This window comes from Podarcis bocagei (genome assembly GCF_964188305.1).
Source record: "Podarcis bocagei genome assembly, chromosome: 4".
NCBI classification, from domain to species: domain Eukaryota; kingdom Metazoa; phylum Chordata; class Lepidosauria; order Squamata; family Lacertidae; genus Podarcis; species Podarcis bocagei.
In genome coordinates, this window is record NC_138128.1 from 77,957,725 (window position 1) to 77,984,822 (window position 27,098).

Consider the following 27,098-nt stretch of genomic DNA (forward strand, 5'->3'; position numbering starts at 1 on the left):
CCATGCAAGCTCAGCTTTCACAATAAATATAGCAATTCAACATTGCTTGATGCCAGGTATACATCACTCCTCTATGAATAGTGCCACTGCCCATTAATGGGGCTGTACATAAGGATTTTGATCCATTGGGCAGGATTGGCAGAATCAGAAGCTACAGAGTTCCATGTTACTGCATAGGAATAAGAGAGGCAGGTTGCTGAACCAACACAATAGCCAAAGTGAAAAATGTAGCAGGTTGGCTCCAGAAGCCGAAGCATGGGAAAGGTCCATGTGAGCCTGCCCACACCTATGGCGTGCTGGGAGATGAATGCCACCAATGCCGCTGAGAAATTCACCAGCTGGGCCTGCTCCTGCACCTTTAACAACTGCGAAACATGCAGAAATAAGTTGGGGTGATTGTAGAGCAGTGTTTCCCAAACTTGGGGACTACAATTCCCATCATCCCTGACCACTGGTCTTGCTAGCTAGGGATTATGGGAGTTGTAGTCCAAAAAAGCTGGAGATCCAAATTTGGGAAACACTCTTGTAGAGCAGGGGAACCAACAGCCATCCAGCACCAAAGCAAAGCTAGAACTAGACACAGGATAGGATGAGTTGGGGTACCGTACCAATATCGCCTAAGTAATGTGTCTCTTAAGGTGCTGTCTGGACTTAACAGCAGCCATTTCCACACATATCGGAGAATGAGTTGGAGAAAGTTCTTCACGCAACATATCAAAGCAAAAGGTTATTTGTTAACTACATCTTAATTCAAACCAGATTCCATTCACTCCACCAAGAACTCTATTACGCTCAGCAAAAAAAGAAGAAGAAAAAGATGGAATGTGCTATTGATGAATAGCATCACTCTCATATTTCACACAGTTATGCAAGATGCACCTTCAACCCAGATAGAAAGAATATCGGCATGCCTATCAAGTTCCTCTCTCGGCTTAATTATGCTTAGTCTTCAAAAAGAGGTTCAAATGCCGTTGCATCTTCACAAAAGACCCAACGTCAAAGAAACTGCATTCTCCTTTCCATTCTGTAATAATCCAAATGTTGTTATCATCTAAACACAAGAAGTTTTCCACTCCATAATTCTAATACAGCGCAAGTGCGCACAGATAGAACTCTCCTTTTATCTGAATATCAAACGATACAAACAATTTATTATGTCTCTTTATCCAGGCAGATAAATAACACCCAGTGACGTGGCTTCAGTTCGTACACAACTGAAGTGTGGGGGAAATGGTCCTGTTTGAAAGGAGAGTACAGTGTGCAGGGGAGTGCAGATTTTAAGAAAGAGAGCAAAGAGATTACAGTAGGTGGGCAACAGTCACGATAATGATCAAAGATTAGCCTTCTGGGTATCATCAAGCCTTGGCTATATTCAAGACTATCCTGTGCATATGTTTATCCTATGCAAGGACTGAACTCTCCAGAATTCTACGCGGTGGTTTGTTTTTTAAATTACTTTGCACAAAACAACCTTCTTAAGTCATTCTGTTCACAAAATGCCTTGTAACTCTGCCCCATATTGTTTATTGCAAAATCGATGTAAGTGACTTTGACTTTTCTCTCTCTCGAAAAATCGCTTCACAATTGATTGTGCAACTTAGGTTCTACTAATGCTAATCATTCTTGGCTGCCATCTCCACAGGTAGTATTTGTCCCCCGGGGTCTTGTGGCATCTTCTTGGCAAAACATTTTCTTTTTATTCACCTTACACTTCTCCCTACATTTCTGATTTTTATATTTTCCCTTTGTCATTATGCAGAATTTATTTTGAGTAGAAGCTAGTGGGTAATGAACTATCTATTAGGTAATTAAATCCTTGTAATGTCTGAAGTGTTCAAAGTTTTGTGAGCTGCAACCCCCCTCCCACATTTTTATACATTTGCAATTTTGTTTTCAAAGAAAGTCCTCATGCCTCTAAATTTCTCCTAAATATGTACTTCTTGGCATGTGAGTTTGCCTGATGTGCATTTTTTTTTTGCAAAGCAACTTCCCCTAATGATGTGCCTTTTTAGGCATAGTTTAGTATATGCATTTTTGTATACATTACAGGCGAACCAAAAAGCAAAATTCAGAAATGTGAAATTTCCAAAGGATGGCTGTGTTTTGGTTTGTGTATTGTTTTTGGAAAGATAGGTTTTATATGCAAAGTGAGTTGAATTTCTCACCTGTCACTAACTTGGGACCAAGGTTAATAAATTAAACTTTATCATTCACATCCCCCCCCAATGCACTAGAAGGATGTTTATAGGTTTACACTACTTGTTGTGACACACCAAGCTGATCACAGCTCATTTGTCAGGTAACTGCCCACCCCTGAACTGGCAGGCAGCACAAGCAGTTGTATATGGAGGTCTTGGTGGCTTGCCTATTGCATGTTAGGTTACATTTAACTTGAATAATCTGCTACATACTGATAGATATTATATTAAAATGTATTGTAGAAATTATAACTTTGTACCCAAACTTTTGCTTCATGCAAATTCTGCTAAGCCCTTCAAGCCTATTAATTAAGGATCTTCTAGCTCCTTATCTTCTAGTCCAGGCAAGGATATCCCGAAGTCTTTTTTTAAAAAAAAAATCAGTTCAATCTGTTATAATTGCCAGCAGTACCAATAGTTGCTGCTATTTTAACCTCTGCTTTCCTACGGGATAAGTTTGTCAGCTGAAGTATTTAGCATCCCATTCATCTCTCTCTCTTGTTCTCCTTGCCTCTTAACGTCTTCTATGGTTCGTTCTTCTGCTACTGCCCTTCACCCTCTATGTTTTCCAATACACCCCAATGCTATTTTCTAACCTTCCCCTCAGATTCCTGCCAGGTTTTCTAATTGTCAGGGCACAACATTTTATCCCAAAGCGTTACAACTCTCCTTTTCATTTCCTTCCACTTTTGCATTTGATTAAATTTCTCTGCAGGGGGCAAACCTCAAAAAGATACCATAATATCAGTGTGTTTGAAATCATCCTTCTGATCCATGGAGCAACGGGCATATAAGCTGATACGTTTTCCCAAACAGGCATACTTGAATGTGCCTATAGGGCCTTCAGCCTCGCCAGTTACTAGGAGTTTCAGAAGAGTTTTGCAGGCATTTTGCGCTGCAAAATCGGTGTGCCTGGTTAATATTTTCTGCACGACTGGTGCTTCAGCACGACCCTGTCATGTTTTGTGTTTAAATTTGTCTTCATGATTGTAAAATGCCGCAACTATCCTCAAGCCTATGGAGAGGTGGGAAAGAGGAGGGCCATACCATACATTTAAAGCAAAGCCAACAGACATGACTTCCCACAAAGAATCCTGGGACCTGTCATTTCCCCCTCACAGGGCTACAATTCCCAGTACCCTTAAACTACAGTTCCCAACATTTTCGGGGGGTGTGTGTGTCATGTGGTTCAAAATGTGCACTGGATGTGCTTTAAATGCATGGTGTGGGTATGATGTCAATACATATAAGGCACCTGGTTTAAGGAACTCACCATGACACAGAGGTTTGTGGGGCTCCAGTTTGCTCATGCGTTGTGGTCAAACCCCAAACTACTAGAACAGGGCCAATAATTTTCAGAGCAAATGTTTGGACACAGTCTTAGTAGCCTTAGCATAGATCAGCTACATTGTTTTATAATAACCATTGATCTGATCCTATTACCCCCGTAGCACCAAACATTGATTTCTTTTGTCCCCCACCCCCCAGTGCTACTCACCCAGAAATGTTTTATTTCTTCTGAGAGACCTAAATGTTTATTTCTGTTGCAATGCCTTTTCAGTTCTTCAAAAGTACCTCACAGGGTGAACTATTGTCATTCTAGTACAAAACTGCTTTTCTTTTTAATAGACACCTTTTGCCCCACTTCAAAGCATAATGTGGTGTAGAACTGATGAAAAGAACACAACTGATGAAAAGAACTGGTGTCCAGGCAAAAATCAATAACCAAGTTGATGTACCTGGCAATTCAATACGTACACACACAAAAAAACTGGTGTGAGGTGTCTTTTAAGCTGCTGCTTTTATAACATCGGGGAAGCCATTTTGCAGGTTTCCCCCCTCAGCCATGCCTTCTGGAGTAAGTAGGCCACATATCTTGGTCAAAATACTTGGACAATAGAGTTTGAAGAAACACCACAAGGATCACACCACGACTTAAGATGGTTCACATGTGTATACTGTTTTCCTTGCTTCTTCTCCATATGATCTCTCATATGTTTGGAATCACAAGGAGAAAGGTTGGTGTGAACCAGGTTTATGTTTGAAATAAGGCTTTATGTTTCAAGAGGCAAATGACCTCTTGAAATTCTCCACCTTGTTTGAGGAGAAAGAAATCTGGGCAGTGAGGGTGGGTGGGGGAAATGACATTTCGCTGATGGGAACAGAAATTATCCATCAGTTTCTTGGGGGTATATCTCACCATTAGGACTGAAAAATAACACTCAACTGGAGTTAAAACATGGACTTAATGGAAGCCTTTTCTTTAGTAAATTCACCACTTAAGAGATTAAGACCACCACCTCCTCCCTTTCAAGTGTCACAATCAAAAAGCATTTCAGTGATCTGGAAAGCATGTAGAACTTTGCAGTTACTCGAAGCACATTCTGCTGCTGTACCTTCTGTTTGACAAAAACAAAAACATACCTTGTGCTTAAATTTGTTGGAATTCTTGTTCTCTTTCTTATTTAGATCAATGAAGTAGTGAGTTATGCGTTCCTTAGACTTGGAATCCATGTCCCACGAAATCTTGAAGGAATCACAGGTGATGTTGCTGATTCTGATGTCGTGTGGAACAGGAAGTTCCTCCATCTCTGCAATTCCACTGTCTTGCGATTTGTTCCCTGCACAGGAGGGAAGAGAGAATAAAGACTCCCTGTCATTGAGAGTGGTGTTGGAGATTGATTGCCCCTTCTAATTTTCCCGGAAAACGAGAGGGAATTGTTTTCTTCATTAATGGTGCAGGATTAGGGTGTGTGTGTGTGTCTGTTTTAAGATGCCAAAGTGCTGGGCGAGACCAGGGGGTGGAGCTAAGCCAGAACCTGTCATGTCACACAGGCAGAGCAGAAATGGGAAGGTGAGAATTAGGAGATTTTTGGATCTCAAGGCCTGGTCCATACATGCCCTACTCTGAGGTAGAAGAAGAGAGATTGCTCGATTCTGGGGTCCATGCAAGGAGGGGTTTCTGTTGCATGGGCAAATCTGGACACAATGCTTCTTATTTCTTTAACTGTAACTTGATGTTGTTGATATGATTTCAACAATACATTAAATAATCCCCTGATCTGGGGAGACAAATAAATGATGCAGTTGCCATCTGAGGCCTTAACTGCTACAGCAGGCCTCCTCAACCTCGGCCCTCCAGATGTTTTTAGCCTACAACTCCCATGATCCCTAGCTAGCAGGACCAGTGGTCAGGGATGATGGGAACTGTAGTCTCAAAACATATGGAGGGCCGAGGTTGAGGAAGCCTGTGCTACAGTCTATTCTGCTGCAGGAGTGGAGAAAGGCTGAGTGATTACCTGACAGAACAACATTTTACCCTTTTGTACCAGTACTAGCCACCTGGCAACTGTACACAAGGGATAGTGCATAGGTGCTGCACAGATGCAGAGCCTATAACTGGACTGGGGAGCCTGTGGCCCTCCAAACGTTGTTGGACTCCCAGTCGCCATCATGGCCAAGGGGTCAGGGATGATGGGATGTCCAGCAGCACACCCATAAATCGGGCCTGCCCACAAACGCAAATGGGATTAATCCATGTGACTCAATGCTCATCAGCGTTAGTTAAGACTGCAGTCTGGTTCACAGGAAAGTCAGGCTGAGCTAATGTGAGTTTTTTCTTTTCTTTTTACTATCCTGAGAGACATATGAAGTAATTAATGTCAGAGAGAATTGTTGCTGTTCCAGAAATGATTGCTTTGCTAATTTAATAGCTAATGCCAGCCACTATTCCAGTCCACTGGAATATTTTACTTACACACACACACACACACACACACACACACACACACACACACACAATTTAATTAAGCTTCAATGCACATTTTAGACATGGGTGCTAAGAAGACCTTAATGCAGGAATGGAAATGTCTGCTAGTATTTATAAGCAGCAGCAATAAACAGTAACATCACTTTTATTGCACAGCCCAGTCAGAGCTTGTGGCCTGCTCTGTGCAAATGGTACAATATGTTTTGGAGATTTATTTACAGTGGTACCTCGGGTTACATACGCTTCAGGTTACATACGCTTCAGGTTACAGACTCCGCTAACCCAGAAATAGTACCTCGGGTTAAGAACTTTGCTTCAGGATGAGAACAGAAATCGTGCAGCACGAGGTACTTAACCCGAGGTACCACTGTATTTGGCTTCTATAGAAGAACTAACTAAGCACTTGCATTTGGTTCAGCAACCCGCTTCCCACAATAGTAACCAAATGCACCAGGGAGCCCGCAAGGAGGGTTTGATGACAATGGCGCTTCTCTCTTGTTTGTTCATCTCCTTCAACTTAGTCAGAGACAAATGGCCTATGAACCTGGAGAATGAAAGCTATCTGTCAGCTAATTACCAAGTAGAACCTCCAGGTGCAGAGGCAGTCTACCTCTGAACAGAACAGAAAAAGGCCTTTTGGCTTCAAAACCTGCTTTGTCTAATTGCCTTTTAAAGGTGTCTAATCTCTTATGTACAGTGCAGCCGCACATTTAACCAATGTGATTTCAACCTTGAAGTTGAAACTGTGCAAATTAAATGCACGCAAGGAAATGCTATGGCCTGGACCGGGGGGGCTCCTATGTGTGAAGCACATGCTCTACCACTTCAAGAAGTTCCCATGGCTTGGATTTCAGCAGCTGTTGATGAAGCCTGGGTGGCAGAGTTGCAACTACTATATCATGGGTGGGGGAACCTGCCCCCTCAGGCATTGAAGGGCTACAGCTCCCAGCAGGTCTAAACCCTGGCCATTTGGGCTGATGGGAGTTGGGAGCCCAGCAACTGGTGACCTGGGAGAGGGTTTCAATAGCAAAAGGTAAGGTGTTCTGATTGAAACACACTTTAAGTGCTTTTCTGGCATAAAAGCAGAAATAAAAAGTGTGTGTGTGTGTGTGTGTGTGTGTGTGTGTGTGTGTGTGTGTCTGTAAAATCAGGATGGGAGGACTCTGAAACTCGCCACCCTTCTCTCAAAAACTAAAGCCCCGAACCACCACCAACACCTGGAATCCGCCTCACTTTTATTTCTTGTACGAGGGAAGTTTTTGTATGCTGCACCACAGCACACATAATTTCAGTGGCAGGTTTGTTTTTGGGTGTTTGTTTTGGCTCTGCTCCCTAGGACAACAAAGTGCCTCGGATCAACCAGCCTATCAGTATGCAAATTGCTGCACTATCCATCTCTTGTTAATGCAATTTCCTCCCACCCTCCTCCTTTGTGCCAAACATAACATACCATCTTTTGTAATAAGAAAAACCCGATTCTGGGCTTCTACAAATGTGTGCCTAGCAATCCTTCTCGTCCTGTCACCTTCGGTCGCCGCTCTGGGTGTATTTACAGTTGCACTGCGTTTCCACAGAGCACCCTGTCAGATTTCTGCAGTTCGCGCAGGAGAGGGAGGAGCCAAGTGTCCACTGACATCCTACTGCCAAGGGAGAAGTGTCTGTACTAAAATTAGGCCTTCTCTCCCGCATAGCAGCTCTTTCCTGCAGTGGTGCCACCAGCAAGTGCGAAAGCAGGCAGGGCTATGTGATGTTTACCAGCTTCATGCTGCATGAGCCGGTGGGGAGGTGCAAAATGACACTGCAGAAGGGGAAAAGGCAGAGAATGGGGGGAAAGGGGGCTGAAAAAGACACCGCACCGGGAAACCAAGAATGCGAGGAGAAAGAGATAAAGCAAAGGGGCAAGGAGAAAGCCGAGCTAAAACATTTGCAATTGATGGAAAGCTCCTGCTGAATGCAGACTCCGGACTGTAGCCAAATGGCCGTGGCTCTCATTCCACGATTTAATGTCCAAGTCTCCTACAGTTTCTCCTTGAGTGGATGCAGGAGCTTGTGCTGTTAACAGATGCATTACAGCCAGGAAGTCAACAGGTGTGGTTCTCACCAGCAAAGGGAGGCAGTGAGGAAGAGCCGCACCACCTTGCATGCCTGCATATTGCGCAGCATCGACCCTCCAAAAGGGAGAAAAAAAATGCCTCGGAAAGAGATGGCAAACCATGTTATGCAAACCAAGCAAGAGGTGTTCTGGCTCCGGACAGGATGATTCAGAGTTTTTGAATGAAAAAGGCTGACTCAACGACTGCAGCTGGCTTCCTTCCTTCATTTGTCAATAACCAAAGAGCTTCTCTTAGTTGCTGGGACACATTTCGGCATTTTACAGCAGCTCCAGCAGAAAAGGCCTGCGACTGTAACAAGCCCAACACTTGGACCCAACAGTCCAGGCAGTGAGGTGGGTAGTAAAATTCAGCGGTCATCTCTGTTTGTGGAATGCACGGCCCAGGCCCCGGAAAAGGCTCTCGCTTCTGCATCACATTTCCAGAGACCGGGACCACACAAATTCAAAAGAGATGAGAGAACATGTAGAAAGCATGAGTCAGGATAGCTCAGTTGGTTAGAGCGTGGTGCTGATAATGCCAAGGTTGCAGGTTCAATCCCCTTATGGGACAACCACATATTCTAGCATTGCAGGGGGTTGGTCAAGATGACCTCAGGGTCCCTTCCAAGTCATCAATTCTGTGGAGAGGAGACAAATCAAGGCTTTCTAGGCACCACATTGTGTTCAATTCCCTGGTTGCTCATCATTTCATCCCCTCAATGGTCTGGCTTCTTATCATCAATGGTGTGGCTCTCCAGATGTTGCTGGACTTCAGTTACAGCTATCGCTGAACATAGGCCTTGCTGTCTGGAGTGGATGAGACTTGGAGCCCAACAGCATCTTGACTGCCCCAAGTACCCTATCCTTGCCCCCCCCCAAAGCATGTTTGCCTGTACAAAGGAACATTTGGTTTCCCACCCCTACCATAAACACAAAGGGGAGGGATCCTGGCCAGTGATGGAGCCCCATTGCTCTTACTTTATGTTAAGAATGCAAGAACTGTGTTGGTTAGATCAGCCTTGGAAGCTCACAGAGCATGGCAGATATAAACATTCTCCGCTGTTTGTCCCTCTGCATCTTGCAATCAAGAGGTATACAACTTTGGTTGACGTGAGCAAATTCTTCCAGTTCCACCTCATTATGCATTAGATTCCAACATGATTGTCTTCTGGCCAGAATGAATATTTTTGGAATGTTGATAATTTATTTTGCATACAAGGAGAGGAAAAAAATATGACGACCCAGCTTCCTTAGAAGACAAGATTCTTATTCTTCTAAGCAACATTTTCAGGAAGAATGTGGGCCTTAAAAAAACACACATCTTCATTTTTCTTTCTGCTCTGGTGTACTCCAGCAGGGCCAAAAATAAAATAAAATACAACACACAGAGACACGGGCTGGGAAATATCACCTTTTCAACATTGTGGTATATCACCAGCCAAACATTGGGGTGTGGCGATATACCACGATGTTGTAAAAACAAGCTGCATTGGCCTCAGCCTGTGAGGCGCCGGGTGAAATTGCCGCAGCTCTCACTGCGGGAGCTGAAGCGCTTTCACCCCAGCACCTAGCGGGCTGGGACAATGTAGCTTGTTTGAACGGCTTGCAGAATCACCCCCGGTGCTCCCCCTGCTTGCGTGGGAGCCAGCACCAGGTTGGGGGGTCCTTTAACTGCTCAGGAACCGCACACTCCTCAGCCAAGCAGTTTAAAGATACAGAGGGAGGAACAAGTTGTATCGGCACCTCACTGATTTAGCTTTTTTTCTCCCTCTGCGCAGTATGAGGGCAGAGTGGGATGGCGGTTTCACTCAGCGATATATCGCTGATGGAACTGCCACAGATCCTGAGTTTCTCTGCTAGCAACACTCACCGGAGGAAGTCGCTAGTGGAGGGACCCAGGAGCGGTGGCGGTTTCATTGGCGATATATCACTGTGTGAAATCACCATCCCACTCTGCCCTCATACCGCTTCTGGGCGATATACAGGCCTAACACACCCAGCTTCCCTACAGGACAAGCGCCCTTGAATATTTGTTTTATGTTGCCTTTCTTAAAGTTCTGGAAATTATTACCCCCCCCCCCCGCATAAAAACACTGGCAGATTTCAACTGTGGCAGCCCAGAGATTTAACAGCCACCCCACTTGTGGGAACCCCATTTTTAGCGTAGTGTACTATAGCCAAATTCAGTGGGTGGCTTGTGAAAGATGTTGCACACGTGTCGGTCCAGAAGCACCTCATGATTAATGCCAATTGTCCAAATTATGGAGGAACCCACCACAAATCATGCCGGAGATGGAGGGTCGTCCATGGCAGGGGCATACTCCCAGGTTGCGCCCGCTCTGCCTTTCAAGTTGGAAGACATGGGCTTGTGTGGCACAGCGGGATGCAGTGAACTTCCTAGACCCCACTGGGGAGCATTGCCAGGATTTTTGCCCTGCCTGAACCTCCCCGATGCCCACGGAGGGCAGTGAGGAGCGACCACCACTGACTCGTGACATAGTCGGAAACCCTAGTGCAATTTCTACTGTTCTACTCTCCAACAGTTGAACTTGTACGCTACCTCTTGCACAACCACTTGCACTAAACCAGCCCTCAAAATGTCTCATGCTGATGTTATGCTGGATCTCACTTGTGGATTCAGACACAGTGCCCCGCCACTGACAGCACACATCTTAAGCCCCCGTAATTAATAGCTGCCATTGACATACCGATTTCTGGTTCAGGCAGGCAAGTACAACACTTGATCACACGATAACTTGTTCACTTGCTGCCGAACATTCAAACTGCCTCCATTAAGTCACATTGTGTGTTTCTTCAGGTGACCTCTGAGTCTCTGTATGAGAGAGTAATTTCTGCCTTTTCACTCCCTCTGCACCATTCAGAAATGTGCAAGAGCCTTTTATATTCCCTGCTATTCATCTTTTTTCCTGAAGTAAAAAGCCACTACCTTATAAGCCTTTAATTCACAAGAAAGGTGATTCAAGCCGGGGAGCTGAAAATCTAAGCCACATTCTTCTTCTTTGAGCTCTGGACTAACCTTTCTTTCTTTATTATTTTTACAAGTTAAGGTAAAAAATACCCTCAAGGAGCCTTACAATAAAATAAAATATTAATGTACATAAAATATCAATGGATGTAATCAATAATGAACACCAAGGCCCAGTGTATTAAAAACAGTACCAAGGTGCAGCAGAAATAAAATAAAATATTGATAAATATGAAATATCAACAAAATCCAGCAAATGCACAATGGTCCAAAAAGATTAAAATATAGTACCCAACTACAGCCAAAGACCATCAGCAGATGGGCTGTCAGCATTTCACACAACATTCCCAATGTGAGGACTGCAAGAACTGACACCCTCATAATGTTTTTATTTATAAAAAATATTTGTATACCGCCAGCAATAAAAATAAAAGCAGTTACACACACACACACACACACACACACACGTGCATACAATAAAAACATAAAAATTTCTATCAGAGATCATCCTCTATTAAAGTAAAATATTTGCTTAATTGCCTGCACAAGTATAATGGTAGTTTTGTTGCTTTATTTTGAATTCTTTTTAACACTGAATTTGACTTTTTTGAGCTGAGCTAAAACTGATCCTAGGGTTGAATTCTGAACCCATCAAAACTGCTTGCAGAAAAGGTTTGAGGGACATTTGTATATCCTTTTACTGAAAGCTACCCACTTGACATGGACCTGCATCTCTGGGTTTCATTTTCACGCTTAAGTTTTCCCTCTTTTCCCTCAGCCCTTTCAATTGCATATACAGTGGTACCTCAGGTTACAGACGCTTCAGGTTACAGACTCCGCTAACCCAGAAATAGCACCTCGGGTTCAGAACTTTGCTTCAAGATGAGAACAGAAATCGCGCAGCGGCGGCGCAGTGGGAGGCCCCATTAGCTAAAGTGGTACCTCAGGTTAAGAACAGTTTCAGGTTAAGAATGGACCTCCGGAATGAATTAAGTTCTTAACCTGAGGTACCACTGTACTACGATGCACTTTGCACCTTAGTTCAACAGAATTTACTCTCAGGCTACCAGCCCACAACTATAGGCATATGTGGACAGGTAGGCTGCTAAAAGTTTGTTGTCCAATGTTCACAAGCGAATTTCCTCAGTTACATATTGATTTGTAAACTCAGCATTTTTGGCCAGCGGTTGCTTAATATGGGGTGGAGGAAAGTGAGAGGGGATGCCCATGGGCCAGAAAGATCACTTGCAGCCAGGACATACTCTTATCAATCAATTATAAATCCCTACTAACCTCTTTGGCCAGACTTTGATAGGCAATCATGCCAAAAGCAGCTCTCTTCAAAACGAGGTGTATAGGTGCCACATATGTGAAGTATTATGATGGCAACCTCTATCCAAGAGCCCTTAACAGCAGCGTCCCTTAACAGCAGCAGTGTGGGTTGGTAACCTGAGGGTAAATTCCATTGAACCTGCTTAGAGGGCAAGCAGAAAGGTTTTATAGGCATCCTGGGCAGCCACAAGTCAGCTGCTCTGCCTGATTGCCAGGAAGCTTCCTTGTTTAGTCTCCCTGTTGTTTTCTTGCTTGGTGAGAGCTGCAGGAAGGCACAGAGATTGTAGCACTTCTTAACATCCTTCAGATCTGGGGCATGCTGCAGGTTTGCTCAATTTGCCCAAGACTACAATTCCTCAAGGACCACCTCTCCCCATATGAACTGCCCTGAACCCTGCGGTCATCATCTGAGGCTCTTCTTTGTGTGCCTCCTTCACAAGAGGTCCGGAGGATGGCAACGCAAGACTGGGCCTTTTCTGTGGTGGCTCCCCATTTATGGAATGGTCTCCCCAGGGAGGCTTTCTTGGTGCCTTTATTACATATTTTTAAGTGAAAACATTCCTCTTCCCCCAGGCCTTTGGCTAATTAAACAATCGACGGCCTTTTAAATGTGTTTGTGGGATGGGCATTGATTTATTGCCATTCTGTTATGTATTTTGTGTTTTCACTTTGTATTTTCATGATGCAAACTGCCATGTGATCTTTGGATGAAAGGCAGTGTATAAATTTAATAAATAATAATAAAACTAATAATAATAATAATAATAATAATAATAATAATAATAATAATAATAATAATAATTATTTCCAGGCCAAATTCTGTGAAGTTTGGCATGGCAGGTGCTTTTCCTCCTATACTCAGGAGTGCCAATTTCTAGGAAAGTGCTTAAGGGAAAAATACCACCGACACTCTACAGAAAAAACTGTTTAAATGTTGCGCTAATTTTAAACATAGTAAAAATAAATAGCTCCTTTGGTCATGCGCAAGGATGCCTGTTGGGGAACAGGACATTTACCTCAAGCCTACAGATTTTTAATGTGTCAAGTGTACGTCTGAGCCAACAATAGTGATGGAAGCTGTGAACAATTGTTGCTCTTTTCTCCCCACCAACGTCCCCAGCACATGTCTGATTCACAAATGGCTAATTGTATAATTAACTTATTATCCATATGAGCAGTGACTAAAAAAGAGTCACAGTTGTCGAATGCTATGTTAGCACAACATGAACTAGCACCCTCCCACTCTTCATTACTGCCTTTCTTCCAGAACAAACACTCAAAGGCAAGCGAAATTATTTTAATTGCAAAATAGGGTGAAAGAACAACCTTTTCAAAAGGACACGTTATAGAGCTGAACTTCTACTCTCTCTTTTGCTTTAAAAAACTAAAAACTAAAATAAAAATTCCCTTTCAGTCTTCAGGTAGCCAATCAGGTACTTCTGAGAAGTATGCCATGCTCCCTTGCAGTTTGCCCCCAGAAATAGAGGTCTTGGATTTGCTATCATAGATGACAAATTTGTTAGCAGTTCATTGGCCCATCCTCCATGAATTTGTCTAATCTCTTTTTAAAGCCTGCTAAGCACTGTATTGGTTGGATTCCCGATGTTGCCTCTGGTGGCAAAAGGTGTTGCAACGACACATTTTTGTGTGGACAAGGCAAGTTTTTCAGAACCGTTGAGGCAGTTTACTCTGCAGCGTTCCTAGCTATTTCGTCAGGGGCTGTGCCAGTTTATGGAACTGAAAGATGGCTTGAGCCATCAACCCAATGGACCCTAGGCACTTGCTTCCCAGGCTTCCTCTGGCTTACAGAGGGAATTGTGGGTGATAAAAGAGCAGCAACAGCTGGATCATGAGACAACAACAATAATAATAATAATAATAATAATAATAATAATAATAATAATAATAATAATAATAATAATTTATTATTTGTACCCCGCCCATCTGGCTGGGTTTCCCCAGCCACTCTGGGCGGCTTCCACAGAAACCAAAAAACACTAAAATATCATACATTAAAAGCTTCCCTGAATAGGGCCGCCTTAAGATGTCTTCTGAATGTCAGGTAGTTGTCCATCACCTTGACATCCGATGGGAGGGCATTCCACAGGGCGGGCGCCACCACCGAAAAGGCCCTCTGCCTGGTTCCCTGTAGCTTCGCTTCTCGCAATGAGGGAACCGCCAGAAGGCCCTCGGCGCTGGACCTCAGTGTCCGGGCAGAACGATGGGGGTGGAGACGCTCCTTCAGGTATACTGGGAGGTTTGTGGCCAAATTTTAATACCACAAAACAACCATCTAAACCTTGGTGGTGGGACCAATGAAGATACCTTTTCTCATCAGAATAAATTCATTGTAGCACTGTGGATAACATTCTGTCAACACTTAGCATTTTAGCTTGCCAGACTGAACAACCCACATTCACTTGCATTTCTCAGAATCTCTGAATAATTTCTATGCAGTACGAACGGTGCAGAAAAGCAGATCTTATTTTGACATCTCCCAAGTTTGAATGTATTACATTAGAGCACTTTAAAAACAAATTAATTCACTATCAATGACATAGTTAAAAACTGCATTTTCTCTAATGCCTCATTAAAATGATAAAATATCCTACCATGGATGCTTACAGAATCTTGTCAGAGTCTACAAAATGCAAACTCTTAGCTATCGTAATTTTGCTCGGTTTTCCAGAAAGGTCCCTTTGCAAACTGCAACAGCAAATTGATTTGTCAAATACGGTACATTTCACAAGGTTCTTTGTCAGGGGCTTTCTCCCAGCATCTTATGAAACCCACCAAAGCGATTGATGGTTTTCACCACTTGATATGCTTCACAAATATTAGACCTTTTGTCCAGAGTCTTGCTATCCAAACATGGATCTGGTGAAAGGTTCCCCATTTGAATACTTGTGAAGCTATTTTGGTTCCCGTGAGTTTTGAAGCTCAACATATGGGATACATAGAAGGAGAGCCATTAGTTCCCATAGGGCAGGTAAGAAAGCCACTTCCGGCTTGCCCAGGAGGTGGGGTTGCGGGCTTCATGCCCACCCCACGTGAGCAGGGGCTGGTTGCAGCCCCCGCGAGAGCAGGGGAATCCCGGCCGGGCCTGCCCCCTCAGCCAGCCAATCAGCTGGCTGGGGGCATGGCCTGCCCTATTTAGGGCTGGCGCAGAGGGGGCTCGCCCTCTTTTCGCCGGCTAGCCCTCACGTTTTCCCACCCTCCCTCCCTTTAAGTAGGCTTTAGGTAGGTCTTTGACTTTGCTATGGACTTCGGACTGTCGCTGCAAGGGGCATGGTAGGAATTTTTCCCAATTGGCAATTTCTAGCCTTTTGGTTTTTCGCCTACCTCGTAGCAACTTGTCACAACTTCTCGGCATTGGTGGTAGGCATTGGTAAGAAGGGGTTAAGAGGATGTGTGTGTGTGGGGAGGAATGCCATCACCTCCCCCCAGTGAGTGAAGGGTGGTCCGTTAAAGGACTCCGGGGGGCGTGGCCCTGTCCGAAGCCTATGGAGGTGTGGGCCAAATGCACGCCCCAGAGTGGTGACCCGGGGGAGCTCCTAGCCGACGTGCCTCGGCAGGAGACTCCCCCGATATAGTGTTAACCCTTCCCCGTGTCTCCAGAAAATGGGCTGGAGCCGGATAGCCGTTAGGACCAATGCCTAAGTCAATGCCTCTCATTCCTGAATTCAATAAAGTTGTGGCCTAATTCGCCCAATTAACCTTAAATTATGGTGTCTCATGTCTTTATTTATCCTGGTGGGGGGCGGGAACTCGCCCCGCAAACAGCTTCAGGGATGAAATCAGAAAGGTGGAGGCTAATGGTCACCCCCTGCAGATCATTCACCACCACCCCTTCTGTTTCAGCAACATTTATGCTGGCTGCCCAAGGAAGAGAAAAGCCCTCCTGGCTAGTCAGAAAACTGGGACCCTCCTGAGTAGCAGACCAAACCCTAAAAAAGCAAAAAACCACCAAACACTCTCCAATGGGTTTCTATTTTCAAGGTGATACTTGAGGGTCCCCAATTCTTTTTTGAGTCTGATGCTTGGCTATTGCCAGCTGTGACCAGAAAAGAAAAGTTCAGATTCTCATGAGGTTAAATTTTGTTCTTGTGCAGTATCATGGAAGCAGTCAGCCTAGGAAATATCTAGGAGGCAGAACCATTAATGGGCAGCACGTTAACTGGTGTTGGAGAGCCTCAGAATATCAGCTGCCAAGTGCAACTAAGAGGGGAAGGGCCATAATTTGTATGTCTTGCTTGCTAATGCCTGGAGGCATCTGAATGACCACTGCTGAAAACAAAAGGCTGATATATCTTGGTCTAATCCACCAAGGCAAAGCAATCAAGTTCTTTTGCTCTCAGACTTAACTGGTTGTCTGCCGGAGGATCTGTGCCACTTGCCATAGGCATAGAGGATACAGTGGTCGTAACAATAGGCTGCAGGGCTTGCTGTCTTGCCAGCCATCTCCTTTTAGCACATCAAGAGAATGTAGTCATCCATACTCAACAGGTCCTCAACCAAGCAGGAACTAGAGCCCTCCAGACAAAAGGAAACAACTGAAACCCGTTCTGAAACCTTGAGGCTATGAGATAGGTCAAGCTGATGAAGGAAAACTACAAGCTGCTTGATTAAAGTTTGCTTTTGGAGAAAATAGCATCGACAAGGCTACCCACACTCTAAATACAGAAAGCCTGCAGAGACAACATTGGGGGAAAGCCCAGGCACAGGGGAAAGCAACGAAGGACTAATTGCAACAATAATTTATAATGTGGGAAAGTCCTTCCTCAAGTGGTGTTCTTGCTTTAAAACTGGTACAGTTGTACCTTGGGTTAAAGATGCTTCAGGTTACATACGCTTCAGGTTACAGACTCCGCTAACCCAGAAATAGTACCTCAGGTTAAGAACTTTGCTTCAGGATGAGAACAGAAATTGTGCTCCAGCAGCGCAGCGGCAGTGGGAGGCCTGATTAGCTAAAGTGGTACCTCAGGTTAAGAACAGTTTCAGGTTAAGAATGGACCTCCATAATGAATTAAGTTCTTAACGCGAGATACCACTGTGTATTTGAAGAATATGGACACATAGGAGATATTTGGAAATTTCCAAGCGTTCATAATTTCAGTCTACAGACTCTGCTAACCCAGAAATAGTACCTCAGGTTAAGAACCTTGCTTCAGGATGAGAACAGAAATCGCACGGTGGCGGTGCGGTGGCAGTGGGAGGCCCCATTAGCTAAAGTGGTTAGAACAGTTTCAGGTTAAGAACGGACCTCCAGAACAAATTAAGTTCTTAACCCGAGGTACCACTGTATTTGGAAATGAGTATTTCCCCTTCCCCTTTGGCAGGTCGCCCACACAAAACACAGATTATCTGTGGCTAAGAAGTGTTGCACAAAGTAGGATTCAAGCCTCAGAAACGTGCTTCGGGGTCGGCCCCAAATCCAGCACCAGGAGGAAGTGAACTCTTTAAGGCTAGGAGTGGGGAGTCTTCTTCCTTTGAAGAGCCTCTGAACCACAAGAATAGTCAAGTCAGGGGCCCAACCAACAGTTAGCTGAACTAGACCCAAAAGTGTGTGTGTTGGGGGTGTGTGTGCAGCATTTATTGCAGGACTGCATTGCTCTTTCTCTCTGTGTCATAGCATCTCTTCTCCACCTCTTGTGTACAGCACACTACTATAAGCAGAAGAGATTCCCAGAGGGGTGGTTCGGAGAGCAAAAGTGGGAATCCTTCAGCATCCAGTGATGCCAAATGCCACCTTAAATTAGACCATGGGCCAAATGTGGTCCTTTGTCCACAGATTCCCCAGCTCTAATGCAACAAACAACTCAATCTTCTGGAAGCTTTTCTGCTCTCCAGAAAGCCTTGCTCTCTCCGAGCCAAACCGTTTACCTTTCGCCATTTTATGAAATGCCAAAGAACAAACATTGTTCACACATTTGAGTGCAAGATTATACCCCTTAAAAAGTCAAAAGAATAAGCACAAGCTGCCAGCTCTACTAAGATCAAAGGGGCCACCAAAAGATTAATGTTTTATGCTCCTGTTCACAGGCTTCTCTCTCTTCTGCCATAGCCAGAGCTAAATTTCAAGTTAAATTGTCTAATCAATTCTAAAGCAGTTGTGATCATCACAACTGCAGCTGAAGCAAAATCTCAGCAAACAAAGTGTTTTCCACGTACTTTATTATTCTCTTTATCGTTTCATTACCATCAATACACAGCGCATAGGGAAGAGAAGGCAAGACATTTCTGTCAGATATTCAAAGCTTTGTCAAAGGTAACAATGCCAGGAAGAAAATGAAATTGAACTAAAAGAGCAAAACATGCCTGAAAGGTCATTTGTGCTTTCTTAATTTTCTTCAGCCTTGTTTTGTTTTTTTAGGGTGGGGAAATATAGCAAGATAGCATCACCTCCAAAAGTGACTTGGGGAGCCTTATGCCGTGTACAATATATTCAATGTGAATCAGCCACAAGAGACAGCCATTTTAGGTTGCACAGCAGAAGTGTCATGTTCAAGTCTCAAGAAGAAAGAACTTATTTACACACCATGCAGAATCACAGACTGAAATATTAGAATTGTGCACTGCATCACTTTAAACTGCAAGTGGGGAATCCTATAAACACACACCTCCCTATAGTAAATTAGTACATCAGGTTTAGCTTACTCCACACACACAGGGAGCATTGAGCACTGGAGTGAAATGCACACGAAGGAACATCCACACTATAAATATAAACCATTTTAAAACTAGCTTAAATGCCAGGACTTCCTCAAAAGAATTTGCAGTACTACCATTCTGTAATGGTGTTGAGTTCTGCCTGTCAAACTACGAATCCTTGGCTGTCATAGGATGAGTTTCAAACTGGTTTAAAGCTGTAATGTGTAGCCATGTTAAGAGATGCAAAGTCCTATGATTCTGAGCAAAGATGGAGGACAATGTCATAGGACTTCTGCTCCACCAACCCAATTTTGAAAGTCTCATGATGAGGGCATGTCCTGTAGAGAGCGTCAAAAAGCAATGTGAATCATGAGTGTGACCTTCACATTCCTGTACATATGTGGACATGCATGTGACCATACGTCAGCCTATATCAGAAAGGGATGCTATTAAATCAGTTACTCTGCCTAAGGGGTGGAAATTATTTTTCCCAGTCAACATGGCCATTGAATTTCAGCTCCTTGAAAAACAGCAGGACATCTGCTACCAATGCCACTCTGTTTTCACAGAGTGCCTGTGCAGAATTGTGACTGCCAAAATGGGTTTTCCAAGCACGCTCTTATTTCTCAAGGCACAAATACCTGCAAGAAAATATCTACAAGATAAGAGGACATTGCAGTTTGGGAGCAAGCAAGGCACGAACCCCCCCCCCCCGACATAATACCGCTCAAGATGGATATAAGAGCTCTAACAGTGTGAATATTTAAAGTCCTACGGATTGTACCCCAAAGCATATTATTTTTTTCAGAAACAATACTGTTGCAGCTATAGGCATTCGCTAATCAATCTAGGATTTGCTCAAACAAATGAAATGTAAGTATGCCGATGTATACTGCATATCAACAGCAAGATTCTTTTCTAGATCATTTTAACGGGAAGCAGTTACCAGTTCTCCACGTTAAATGGGAATACACTTCCATGGTTTCACTGTGGCTACAGAACTTGGAAAAGATGGGAAGGATAAATCTCACCCTTAGAACAAAAAAAGGAATCCCAGCACCCCAAGTGGCGAATGGTTAGTGGGTGGTACCATTTCAAGCTGCAGTTGGGAAACAAATATCCAGAAAGTTCCCCCTCCCCGATAAAATTACCATACTCGGGAGAAGGTTCTAGGCTAACCTTTTCCTCAATATGCTATTTGCAGGGGGGGGAGGAAGCATTTTTTTTGCTTGTTTTATGTATGGAAACATTCAGGCCCTCCCCCCCGTCTTGAATAGCCCAGCCCAGAGAAAGATAAACCTCCCTTGGGGTTTCTGCCCAAATCTTTTAGCTCTCTTTAGGGGCCAGTGATTGGCTTTGGACTTCTTAAGTGTTGCTTAAGTTCCACCTTGATCACCACCTCCACATGAGGTGAACTTTCAACAGAGAAGATGGCCTGGAAATACAACCACCGCCAAAACATCAACCCCACCCCCAACCCCCAAGCTAGAATAGATCATTCTTCTTGCATAATAGTGGAATCTCACGGTTGGACAAGGTCATTCTCTAGATGGATTTCTGCTTGAAAGGGCATGAGTGACTAATGGACCTGCAGAGTTTTTTAAATGCCAATACCGATTGTCTCTAGCTTCCCATTAGCTTCTCCAGCCATGAAAATTCATAGCACTTTCAAAGAAGCACTCTGTGGGGGTTGAGGGAATAAAACAGCCGGGCTGCAGGCCACACCGACTGGGAGAAAGATATCCCATTCAAGAAGAATGATAATAAGTAGTAGCTATTATCCTGAAAAGTAAAAAACTGTAAACCAGAAGTGATTTAATCTGGGACTCAAACAGAAGAGCGATTTTCAAATTTCCTACCTACAAGAACCCTTATTCCCACATCTATTTGCTTGTTAGGGAACCCATGTGAATCTGCCAAGGACTGCCTTTACCAGCCTTCACCAAGTTGGTACCTTCCCGATGTTTTAAAGTACATCTTCCATCAGCCCCAGTCAGCATCCTAAACATAGGAAGGGCACAAGTTTGGCAAAGTCTTGCCTATCAACTGCTGTTATTCTGGGTTCCACGGTACAGTCAGGGCACTGGCCAGCCTACTGAGCCTCGCCCGTGTGAACTGAGGGCCAAAATAGACGGGATTCTATTTATTACTTTAGCCCTGGCAATGCTTGCTTTTAAAATAAATAAGTAAATAGCCCGTGGGGTGCAGAGAGAACCGAGACTAGGATGGTGATGTGGGATAATGGGGACCTGCTGCCATGGTTGTGATCAGAACCCTGTCTTCTCTAATTCTCTTATTCACTATGGGAAGCAAGCACGCAAGCATACCAGGGTTAAAATATGCAAATAATGTCACACCTTGCTTGCTTGACACTGAGTCTACACACCAGAGTGTGCACGCACACACACTCTCTCTTCCATGTCTGCTTTACAGGAAAGATCAGTAGTATCTGGTAAGCTTGTTCGCCATTGCTGATTGGCTTGATTGAACGGCCTGCTGATAAACTCATGAGGGATTACTGGGTTCCTGGGAAAGAGTTTGACAAGCTTTCTTCTTCTTTGGCGATCACTCGTAGCCAAGTAAGATTGTCTTCCATAAACACAGTTTTAACAATGAGTCTGTAGGTGACTGTGGAGGCCAATTCTGGATCCACACGTCCTTCCACAGTGGGGACATTGGTTTCTGGGTGGGAGTTGATCATGGTGTGGGTTTGCAAAGCATGCCTTCCTCTTAGCACATTTCTCCCTTGCTTCCTGAGTTCGAGTGTCTTCAAAGCCCTTGACACCTTTGGTAAAGGCTGTTTTTCAACTGGAGCGCTCACAGGCCAGTGTTTAAAGCATATAAAGTGTTTAAAGCAGTATAAATCAGTGCTCTATAAAGCACTGCTTTATAGAGAGATAGAAGCAAACCAGATACTTAGACTGGCTTAGTCAGTCCCTCTCCACAGAGAATCCTGGGAGCTGGAGTTTTGCTGTAAGAGGGACCTGGAGAATCTCTAACAAAATTCCTAGAAATTTCTCCAATTAGGATTACTTTACAGGAAGCCATGTCAGTTCAGCTGGTAAAAATCCAAATGTGAAGTCCACCTGCATTTCAGCTTCCCTTTCAAGCTCCTGCATCAACTTACCTGGCTCTAAAGATCTGGCTCTTTCTCCATAAGTGCCAAGTATCAAACTTTGGAAATTGACAAAATGAGAGTGGCAAAAGGATATAAAGGATTTGTACTTGCAACCTGCAATCATTGGCACCAACACAGAGAGCCCTGAGCCTCTTCCTTGTACCACCAGCAAATGCTCTTTATAGTACCTGTCCTTTGGCAGCAGGGCAACCCACCTCTTTATTACTGCTACACCTACCTGCAAAGTGTTAGACCGACTCTGGATGCATGGTAGATCTATTCATTCATAGGTATTTCACATTTCAATGAGTATCATATAACAGATCAAGATAAAAAAAAATTCTCACAATGATCAAGGTTTTAAATACCCAAGGGACTAAGCACCCTGGGACATCTGGACCCAAAGGAAGGAAGAAAAAAGTATACTGGCCACAAAAGCAGAGGAAGAAATGGGTGAGGTGAAAGGCAAATGCTTTGTAAGCAGTACAAGATGAAGACTACCTCAAAATCTGCACTGCAGATATTCTCCAAGATGCACACAGCATATTTGTTGTCAGATGGTTCCAAGTTCTTCATGCCTGGCAAACTCTTACCGCATAAATCATGTTTCTCAACTTTTTTCAAAAGCAGCAAGTCTGCTCCATAAATAACACATTGTGCTCAGTTTGCCACGGAGACTTGTGTCCCTCAAGATTTAGAGGTCTGAGTTCTTCCCTTTGAAATAATATTTCCTCTGCTGCACAAAAACATAAACTTGCCTGAACTGCCTTTAAGAATCCTGGCTTTCACATATTCTCTTTTTCTTGTGGCATATAAAGAAATATACTGAAGAGGAAACTTGACTGAAGAATATCAAGGACAACCTTGCAGGAAACTCACTCTGATTTATTTGGAAGCAAGTCTTGTTGACTTCGAAAGAAACCTGCTTCCAAACTAGGGCACATGTACACAGCCAGAGCAAACTGGATTTGAACTAGTTTAACTGTCATGGCTTCCTTGAAGAAACTGTGGAAACCGTATTTTTGTGCCCATAATTTTCAACCAGGAGCCCTGGCCCACTCAGAGGACTACAGTTCCCATGATTCTTTTAATTCCTTTCTTTTCTTTTATATGAGTCCTAAATATTTTTCTCGTCTAATCTGATTTCGATTACGATAAACTAATGCCCTGTGCAGAGGCTGAGGAGGTTGCCTGTGATGCTTATACGGTTTACTGTTTGCTGCTTTTTTCTTGTATTTAATTACCATATTTTTTGCACCATAACACTCACTTTTTTCCTCCTAGAAAGTAAGGGGAAATGTCTGTGCGTGTTATGGAGGAAATGCCTACGGGTGGCATGCCTACGGATTTTCCTCCTCTAAAAACTACGTGCGTGTTATGGTCGGGTGCGTGTTATAGAGCGAAAAATACGGTAGTTAAATGTTGCACAGATTTTAACCGTCTCATTAACAATGTTGTTTTACTGAATTGCTTGCTTTTTTAGCAGCTTTGGGAGGATGGATGATCCTGAGAAGCAGCTTGGAAATTGTTTAAGTGGGGGTGGGGAAGCTGTGGACCTCCAGATATCGCTTGACCACAGCTCCTGACCATTGACCATGCTTTCTGGGGCTGATGAGAATTGTGAGTCTAACAACATCTGGAGGGTCACAGGTTAGCAACCCCCGGTTTAAATAAATACATTGAAGAGTTAAGTTAAGCAATTTTACTAAATATAAATATATAAATACGGTGGTACCTCAGGTTATGAACTTAATTCGTTCTGGAGGGCCATTCTTAACCTGAAACCATTCTTAACCTGAGGCACGCTTTTGCTAGTGGGGCCTCCCACCACCACGTGATTTCCATTCTCATCCTGGGGCAAAGTTTTCAACCCAAGATACTACTTCCAGGTTAGCGGAGTTTATAACCCAAAGTGTTTGTAACCTGAGGTACCACTGTACTAGGCTGTCTCTGTTTCCTGCTTGCTACCCCTCCCACTCTCCACAAATCAACCCCTCTTTCCACCCCATTAAACTTCCAAGTGGGACACTGATATAGTCCCCTTCATTTCTCCCAATGCCCCCCTTCCTAGTCCTCTGTAGCACAGCAAATGCCTCCTTCAACACCATCAATTTCCATTTGCTCCTTCCTCAATTCTTCCTCCTCTCCAACTTAATTCCCTCTTTGCCAGAGCCCCCAAATTCTCTCCCTCACAAACACTTCATTCCCATCTCCCCTATTCCCCTCATTCCTCCAAATGTCAAATTTACTCCCACCCAATTCCACATGCCCCTTCCCTAGTTCCTCCTTCCTCTTCCCCGCTGGAAGCAGAGAACTAAAACTGCCGCACACACAGAATTGCTTCTTGCCCCACACCAAGGCCTTCCCTTCAACTTCCCAAGTCATTTACCATAGACATGAGTCCCCTCCTTTTCCTTCCTGACCCTTTTTCCTTTTCCCACCCATGCCTTTAGAATCTTGGGAAACAACCAACAAAAACAGCGTGATGACAGACTAGTGCAACTATAGTATAGACAGATGTAGCATCTCTGAGAGCGGACTTATGATCACAGCCTAAGTTGAGTTTCACAGAGCACTCATAGGATTGCAGAAGCAAGCGGGACATAATTCTGAACAGTTCTTCTGTAAAGGTCTGTAAGAAGCTCCTCTTGACTTTGAAGCTGCAAGGAGCTCCTTAAAAGATTTGGAGGTTCAAACTGTAAGTGGTAACGCTCCGCTTTTCCTTTGCGGTCAGGATGAGGATGAGGAGTGACGGGGTGGGGGTGGGGAGTAGACTACAGTACTCCTAGGCAGGAAATGTTATCCTTTTTTTGCAGAAACATGCAAGAATTTGTGGACATGTTTTTTGTGTTTTGGTAGTGAAAAGGAGGATGAGAAATGAGAAGGATTCATGAATCGATGACAGAAGGAAAGGAAGCAAGAAGGAGATAAGACAAGCCTGATCAGGATAGGCTTCTGCCAGATTTGCAGCACAATCCTAGGCATATCTACTCAGGTCCCGGTGAGTTCAATGAGACTTACTCCCAGGTCGGCAGCCTAAGAAGTTAAGCATAGTCCAATATCATTTGCAAGTCCAGATTCTTTGTCTCTGAGCTCTAGCAAGGCAGACTCAATTTCTACTTCAATACCATTTGGGAGGTGAGGAGAAAAGAATGGAACTAAATATTATCAGGGGCAAGAGACACAATTGCCACTCTGGATTTTTACATCATGAGCAGTTTAGGGGCAACAGTAGTTAACAGTTACACCCTGTAAGCACGCACAAACAAGCCACACTTGGGGGAGTATACACTTGGAGCAGTGTAACTTTTGGGGCTCTTGAATCTATGCAAACCCGTCTTTAGAATTCCAGATCTGCAAATACGGACAACACAGTGAATGAATTTATGCACTTGACATAGGTCAAAGGAGTAGAAATAATTGGCACTTTCCCTCATTTTCTAGGATGTTTTCCTAAAATGTAACTCAGAAAAAAAGGAAAAAAAAGATCTGGTTCTGCGAGGTTATGTACTATCTGGAATATGGCTGGTTACCAAACCTATTACCAACCGCTACGACGTGGCAAGCTGGTTTGACACACTCCTTTGCTCTATATATATCTTGGGAGAACAGTGGGAGGAAGATGTGCAAGAGCTATCTGCTGACATTTATATGATGAAAAATGACTTCAATTTAAGAAAAATGAAGACTGGAGAAGATCAAGTGAAGTGAAGCTGATATTTAAAAGATGACTACTAGGTGACATTATACCAAGTTTTTTTAAAAGAAGCACACACAAAAATGTCCTATATATACACCACAGCAAGCCTCCTTGTGATAATTGTATCAAGAAGGAATTCTGGAACTCAAGGGACTAAAGCCAGAAATTCTGGGCATAGGACAGAAAAGGGGAACACTCCTGAGCACGTAAAAGAGGCAAAGTACATTGATTTGGCCTTGGCACAATATAGGCAGCTACACACAAATATTCACCAAATGGAGGCTGCCTCCATTAGGCAATCTGCTCAAAGTTGAAGCTAAGAGTCTGCCATGCTGCTGCAAAACCACCTATTCATGAGTAGTGCCCTCTCCCCGATGACCTAGTAGCAACTGGTTCCAAAGACTCAATGCAGCAGCCAGATATTGCAATGAAACCAGGAATCCTTGGGCAGAATCCCTAAATTAGACAGGAGCAACAAGAACCAGAGTCTATAGACAAGAGATTCACAGGATGAACAAGTGATCCTCACATTGGATGCAAAGCTTCCTAAGATGATGGCAGAATGCCAGTTCTCTACATAGATGCAGACAAGACATTTTTCTCTACAGAAACTTATTAACAATATCCGATTGAGTATCTGAATATGCAAATGGGCTGCTAGATCAATGGGCATGATCCTAGTAAGCAGCTGCAAACAACTACCAACTCCTTCGCAGCACTATTGCATTGTGTAAAATGTGCAAAAATTAAGGTGGATGCTCAGGAGATACAGAAACTGAAGAGTGAATTTTTCAGTCCATAACTGGAAGAGCAACAACTATTCACCCATTCCAACCTACCTAATAAACACCTCCAAAACAATAAGTAAACTTGTCTTAGTTAAACTTAAATCCCATTGAAATGAGTGCAATTGAAAACATAACCATTTCTCCCCTATTGATTTCAATCGGAATCAAGTTTACCAACATTTTTTCTGGATTCTAACTAATGTGAATTCTACGGTACAATAGCCTTTAAAGGCCAAACCACAGAACAAGCACTCACCTGGAACAAGTATGTCTGCAGACAAGATAAACATTTGTAATCTTGAAAATAATTGGTCTTTCCCCCTCGCCCCTTTCTAAGTATTGATATACTGTAAATTATGGACAGACATATGCGTGGGCAAGGAAGGATTTTTCTGGGCTATCGTTTTTTGCCAATTTGTTTATAATGCTGCTTTAACAAGGGAGGGTGTCTGCGAATGGGTCTC

General features: G+C 43.7%; 1 protein-coding gene across 4 annotated transcripts in view; it reads right to left on the reverse strand.

Annotated features, from left to right (window-relative positions):
• The window catches only part of PHYHIPL (phytanoyl-CoA 2-hydroxylase interacting protein like), a 78,601-nt gene that overhangs the window by 6,846 nt on the left and 44,657 nt on the right, over positions 1 to 27,098 (reverse strand). For all 4 annotated transcript variants that reach the window (XM_081190949.1, XM_081190952.1, XM_081190951.1 and 1 more), the window contains one exon: positions 4,623 to 4,819. In XM_081190949.1, coding sequence (XP_081047075.1) covers positions 4,623 to 4,819 — 197 coding nt within the window. The remainder of the gene's footprint in view (positions 1 to 4,622; positions 4,820 to 27,098) is intronic.